Source organism: Brassica oleracea, chromosome C3 (genome assembly GCF_000695525.1).
Source record: "Brassica oleracea var. oleracea cultivar TO1000 chromosome C3, BOL, whole genome shotgun sequence".
Taxonomy (NCBI): domain Eukaryota; kingdom Viridiplantae; phylum Streptophyta; class Magnoliopsida; order Brassicales; family Brassicaceae; genus Brassica; species Brassica oleracea.
In genome coordinates this window covers 3,247,914-3,254,727 of record NC_027750.1, presented here as the reverse complement: position 1 = coordinate 3,254,727, position 6,814 = coordinate 3,247,914, and the positions used below count along the sequence as shown (strand labels likewise).

General features: G+C 37.4%; 2 protein-coding genes across 2 annotated transcripts; one reads left to right on the top strand and one right to left on the bottom strand.

Moving 5' to 3' along the window:
• Positions 1-967: 967 nt before the first annotated feature.
• LOC106329664 lies at positions 968-1,595 on the top strand. The gene is made up of 2 exons (XM_013768341.1): positions 968-987; positions 1,101-1,595. Exons 1-2 carry the CDS (start codon positions 968-970, stop codon positions 1,534-1,536), a joined length of 456 nt encoding a protein of 151 aa, XP_013623795.1. The 3' UTR covers positions 1,537-1,595.
• Positions 1,596-4,087: 2,492 nt separating this feature from the next.
• On the bottom strand, positions 4,088-6,741 carry LOC106332583. Its single transcript, XM_013771057.1, has 12 exons — positions 6,118-6,741; positions 6,016-6,041; positions 5,807-5,896; positions 5,548-5,730; positions 5,369-5,440; positions 5,228-5,275; positions 5,027-5,146; positions 4,901-4,966; positions 4,702-4,814; positions 4,562-4,616; positions 4,415-4,462; positions 4,088-4,340 (listed from the first exon to the last, which is right to left on the bottom strand). The coding sequence occupies exons 1-12, from the start codon at positions 6,716-6,718 to the stop codon at positions 4,245-4,247; spliced, it is 1,518 nt and encodes a 505-aa protein (XP_013626511.1). The 5' UTR covers positions 6,719-6,741; the 3' UTR covers positions 4,088-4,244.
• Between the last annotated feature and the right edge of the window lie 73 nt (positions 6,742-6,814).

Genomic DNA, 6,814 nt, shown 5'->3' with positions numbered 1-6,814 from the left:
GGGGGGTTTTTTTTTTTTTTTTTTTTTTTTTTTTTTTTTTTTGAATTGAATGTTAAATTTAATTCAAAAGAAAAAGTTATTTGCTTTACATCAAGTGTAACTTGCTATAGAAGAAACAAAATCAAACTTATATTCCTCTGTAAACTCCTAATCTTCTTCTCCAATCCATCCTCAAAAGATCTTCATCTTGTGCTAAACCAATAGACCATACCTCCCTCATACTCCTTATCTCCTCTCTTCCTTATTATTGATAGTTTGTTTCTCATGTTCTTGTCAATCAACTTAACCAACAAGCTCCTTGGGGATGGCGACTCACCATGCCTCCTTCTGTTTCTCTTTCTCCACACTGTGTGTACAGCAGCTTGAAGAACATATCTCACCACAAATAGCTTGATTTTACCTTGGGTATTATCCAAAGCCGCTCGAGTAATGCTCCTCCAATTTGATGTGTAATGAGTACCCATTACTCCCTTCATCAACACCTCCCAGATTTGAGAAGAATATGGACACTCAAAAAATAAGTGAGCCAAAGTCTCAAAAGGATCTTGACAAAACACGCAAGCAGTGTCAACATTTCCTCCCCATCTGCTCATTCTTTCTCCAGTAGTGAGTCTCTCTTTCATTGCCATCCAGAAGATAAATGAAAACTTTGGCGTAGCATGCTTGAACCAAACCATCCTGGACCAGAAACATGATAAATGCTTCTCTTTAATCACTTGCCAAGTTTCCTTTGATAAGAAAGATTTCTTATATACTCATTTGCTATTCCTCCATAGTGAAACATCCTCCTCTTCCGTTACACTGGTTTTGAACCTTTCTATCTCCTCTTCAACTCTATTAAAAATGGGAAATCTGTAGTGTCTCCTTCGATGCCGACTGCATTCAGCAACTCTTGCATCAATCGAAACTCCCATATCAATGTATCCTCTGTCACATAGTAGATCTTTTAAACATCCCAAAGAAGACCATGATTCATACCAGAAAGAGGTTTTTCTCCCATTCTTCACCTCCACTCTATACACCTGCTTAGCCAATGAGCTTTTAGAATATGCTTGACAGAGAAAGCAATTTTCAAACAGTTTTAATTGAGTTCAATCAAGTGTGAGGGGGCGTATTCTGTATTCACTCGCGTTGTATGTGTACTGTGTACCGTGCACACAACTGTCTAGTCAGAACGTGTCGTTACCAGATTATCTCTCGTTGCAGGACGTACCAGTCCAAACACAAAAAGCAACCAATCTCGGCGTCGTTGATCATCATCATGCTCCTCCGTCGTCAATCCTCGACGAAGACGACGCCGCTTTCGTCTGTCCTAATTTCTACCCTAACGTTAACCAACCTCCTCAAGGATCCGTTACAGCAACCGGATGGTCCGGATCAACGTGGATCGTACCGGCTAATCAACAGACGACGATGATGGTGGGTACGTCGATCCGTATCCGTACCCGTTTGGTTACTACTACCCGTTTGGAGTTTCCTCTGGCCTCTGGGTATATTGAAGACGAGCCACAGCTGGATCTTTCTCTCCATCTCTGAAAGTGATTTTGTTTTTCTTTCTGTTTGATTTGTTTTTGTCTTTGTTCAGGTCTCTTCTAAGTAACGTTTCTATCTATCTCTCCTTTTGTGTTCATCTCCTTACTTTAATATATAAACTAGCTGCTTGCTACCTTTTTTGATAATGATCGATCGTCTCGGTTTTAGTTTTGTAATCATGCATCAGTCTCTGCTTAAAATGTAGAACTGATTCTTTTTTAATCGTTGATGGATCGATAATACATTTAATCAAACATTATCTTTTTAAGATACGTGCGGAATCCAACATGTCATCATCACCCCCACGTGACTCAATCTCACGCCCCACGTGACTCAATCTCACGTGACGCTCATGCTGTATAAATATTTCCAAATTGTAACAAGTAAACTGCATGCTGTTTTTAAGAGCCTCAAACAACAACCACTTTGTAAAAACGCCTTCTTTACCGAACATCATTTTCTTAGACCTTCCAAGTTCATAGTCCTTGATTGGTAGCATTACCATTAATAGTAGTAATATGTTATACAAGCCGTATGCTACAGTAGATGTATACTTTTGCTAAACTGTTTAATATGATAAGTATGAGTATGGATGATATTTAAAATTATTATAAAAATTAGTATATAATTATAATATATATATTTTTAATGAATATATTTTTAATATATATATATATACATTAACATATAAAATTAAAAAGATATCTAATTAATTTATTTTATTTTGATAATTTTAAAAATATGTTCATATAAAAAATATTATTTTAAAATAAATTTTATGATGTTCATTAAATAAAATAAATGAATTAATTATATATATATTTTTTTTTAATTTTATAAATTATAAATGCAAATGCTCTTTTAAAAGCTTCATATGAGAGCATTTGCCAAAGAACATTTAGAGATCATTAGCATTTAGTAAATGTTTATCTAAATGCTTTTCTAAACGATTTTCTAACAATTGTTGATTAGATAATGTATAACATAATGTTAATGCTAATGCTCTACCAATCAATGTATTATTAGCAAAAATATAATGCTCTACCAATCAATGTATTATTAACATAATGTTAATGCTAATGCTCTACCAATCAATGTATTATTAGCAAAAATATAATTAGTCACTCAGCTATAGATATTACATACTATACTCAAAAGTGAACCAAGTAAACTGCGTGCCGTTTTTAAGAGCCTCAAACAACAACCACTTTGTAAAACGCCTTCTTTACCGAACCATCATTTTCTTAGACCTTCCCAAGTTCTTATTGGCAAAAATAATAATTAGTCACTCAGATAAATATTACATACTATACTCAAAAGTAAAACAAGAATCAGAAGTTTGTCTGACACGAAAGAAACTATAGTACTGTAAAAGAAGTAACTCTAGAGTAACAGTATTTCATCTAAACTATTAAAACATGAGTACAAATTAATCTTAACTCTATATTTTCTTTAAAAATTACAATAAAATGTCACTAGTCTCTTCACAGTCGTTTTATACATTAACTTATCTATTAAACATTAAATTCTCTACACCGTAAATTCGATTAACAATTCGTTTTGAAAACTAAATTCAAGAGTTTGGTTTCGTATAAGATAATATTGTTTTGGGCCTATTATATCTATCTGACCTAGGTCATAACTATTTATATTTTTTGAATCCAAACCGACGAATCCTATAAACCAGTTATTTATAAATTAGCTAACTCACTGGGAATCTGCACCTTGGGCGGGATGAAAATTATATATATCAAACATTATCTTTTTAAGATGGACGAATACATCATCCATCGGAGGTTTCTATCTCCGCCTTCTGATCTGCTGAATAATCCATTAACCGCCTCCGCAAAGTTTGGTACGTGCGGAATCCAACATGTCATCATCACCAGTGGCGGAGCCACAGTGTTGGCACATGGGTCAACTGACATGTTTTAGCTAAATTAATATATTAATTATATATTAATTTTTACATATTTTCTCTAACGTTTCATGAAATTCATTCAATCAAACATAAAGATCTTATATCATACTCACATGTTTTTATGGTTTACAAGTATACAACTCACACACACATTACAAATTAAAACAATCATGTCCAAGAAATTGGTCCTTAAACATTTTAAAAATTGTGTCAATGACAATAAATATATAAAAAAATATTTTTGGTTATTTAAAAATGGTCGACACCAAGAACTTACCTTCTCAACACCACATGCGATGGCTTCTTCGGTTATCCCATTTATTTTTAATTTCAATTTCAACTCTCTTTTTTTTTTTATCTCTCTGTGCTATCTAACACATCTTTATTATGTAAGTCGCAAATCTATATTTTTATTTTATTTTAAGACGTAAGATATCTGTATGTGCATCAACTTGTTATAACTTATAACTAAATACAAAATGAATCTCCATCTTATATGAGTAAATCAATTTTCCATACATATTAATACTATAAAACAAGTCCATATATTCTTATTCTATATGAAAAGAAAGGTAATCAGGTTTTCATCCAAGAATACATCATTTTTTCTTTCAATTCAACTTTACTTCCTCTTACACGGCTAATGTCACTTTTAACTCTGATATTGTTAAAACAACTTCAAGTAAAAGTTTACACGTTTGACATATATGTGGTTTGTTCAACAAATCTCCACTCACATAACACTTTCTGATAAAAGTTGACCCCTCTCTAGCCTCCTTTTACTTGTTTCTCAAACAAATGAATCAAACAAATGAATCAAGATGTGACAGAAAAGCTTCTTCAGTTCCACGGTTGACACTCCTGAAAGATCTTTGTTCTCTCCCACCTGATTCCAAAACCTCAAACGCTTCATTCAACTACCAAACCCACAGACAGAACTGGTGATTAATTTATTAATACCTCGTAAAGATGAGCTAGACGCAGGAGCACGTTCCCATCATCAAGTTCCTGAAATCATCTCAACCAAAAAACCAATTGTGAACAAAATGTTATCAACTCAGCTCTTGAAAACGATCTTTATCACTTTTGAGTCTGCAAAAGAGGCACCTGCAGAGTCAGAAGTGCGACATGGTCTGGTGGTAAACTGTAGGATGAATCAATCCTGTGATTTGAGGTTGAAAGTCTGATTAGAGCCATGGAGAGAAGGGTAATGAAATGTTTTTGATATTGATGACTATGCTCGATACCTGTGAAGCATAAGCTCAACTTGTCCGTCCACAATGCTCGACCCTCCAATCGCTCTGTCCACCATCACTGAGAACTCCTTCTGACTGTCTTGCAGGTATATTCCATGATTTATCTGAAAAGAATATAAATTTTTTATTCAACTGATCATTAGCAGAGAATTGTAAAAACTACTGGATCAAGTGTCAGTGATCTCCATACCGGGTAGTAATTTCCTGCAACAGGTTGGGTGACTTCTAGCTTCCAGTCTGACCGATAATCACGGATCTGCAAAACAAGTTTAAAGTTTATTCAATGACACAAAAGAAGAGAAAATGGACATCATACCCTTTTGATATAGTCACGGCCACTTGAGTCTGTGTAGAAAGTCTTGTCACTTTTCAGGGAGCTTGAGATCTGAGTCACGACTTCTTTGCCAACTCCATCTTTAATCGGTATGTTACCAACCTACGTACACAGATGATGCCGAAGACTTTATAATGGATTATAAGACATGAAAAGTGATAATAGTTAATGTATGAGGCTTACAATAAATTCAACTTCCACATGCTCCTTGCCCTTGTAAACTATTGTGACCTACAGACAATTATAAAGTCAGAACGGTATTAAAAATCTACGATATGCACGAGTCTGTAAATGCAGGAACACACTGAGAGCGTCGGTAGGTACCTGAGAGATCCACGGATTTAGCTGTTGATGAACTTCATCCACCAGTGGCCCACGTATAACAGTCAAAGGAACCTGAAACATGAGACAGTAGTTAACCAAAACGAAACAAACAGAAACACTTGTTCACAAGTGGGCAAGTGAAACATCATGACAAGAAAAACAAAAAGATGACTTCTCACAGTGTCAGGTCCAATGAGAGGAGCAACATATAAGGTGTCAGAGTAAGCTGGGTTATTAACACTAGTCGATGCCCAGAGAAACCTCAGCTTCTTGGCGCCTTTCTTCACCAGAGCTTCCCATCTTGGGCCTGAGAACTTCTTCTGGTATAGCTGGTGTGCTAATGCAGCTTGAGACACAGCCGCCTGCAAGAAACAACAACACATCAGGTGTGTCATAAACCAAACTCTATTCACAGCAAATAAACCAAACTTTTTATACCTTGCCACGGAGGTCTAGAGCTTCTGGTGTACCGTTCTTCTCAAGCATCTTGTCCATGAGTGTATCCACCCTACTGACAAGCGTTGATCCCTACAGAACACACATATGAAACGTTTAAAGTATGGAACAGACTAGGCTCCAGCGAAAATGTTGGAATCACAAGTCAAAAACTCCAACTTTATGATGGAATCTTGGGCTAGAACTCATACCTGTTGAATCTCCCTCAGTCCTAATCCTATGGAAATTAAAAAAAAAAAGATCAGAAAGGGTTTCCAATATATACATAATCAAGAAAGAGCATCGAACCTAACCTGGTAGGTAAGTCGGATCATTGACGAGATCGTCATCGGTACTTTCCCCGCCCTCGTCCTCCGTCTCGTCCTCCGCCGCCGCTTCCTCCTCGGACTCGGACTCGGACTCGGCCTCCGCCTCCGCCTCCACCTCGTCTTCTTCCTCATCGTCTTCTTCGTCTTCGTCTTCGGCGGCGGCAAACGGAATCTCGCGTAGGTAGTGGACTAGCGCCACTTCGGCATCGTGTTGGTGGTGATGGGTACGGCGCCAGAAGAACCCACCACCGCCGTCCTCAGCCACAAGTTCCGCCGTGGTGCAGCCGATGAGTTCTCCCAGTTTCATGGATCGGCAGTTCCTGCGTCTTGGTTCGTCGACCGGGGTCCAGTTGTGATTATCGGCGAACCGACGAGCCTCAAGGTAGAGATAAAGCCCCTCTCTGTAAGGCGGCCCAGGGCCGAATCGCTCCTCCGTCACAATGAACGGCGGATTCGGCTGGAATTGCCGCAGGAAGATGGCGTTTAATTCGTCGTACTCGAGCCACCGTTGCGCCGATATCTGGAGAATACCGGCCAAAGCCCCGCCGACGCCGACCATTTGCTGCTGTAGATTAGAGTCGGCCATACTGTATTTTCTTGATCGCTATTTCTTGCTCTCTCTCGCGTTTGTAAGCAAAGACGTGAGATGCAAGTTTTCTTTATATTGTAAATAAAAAAAAAA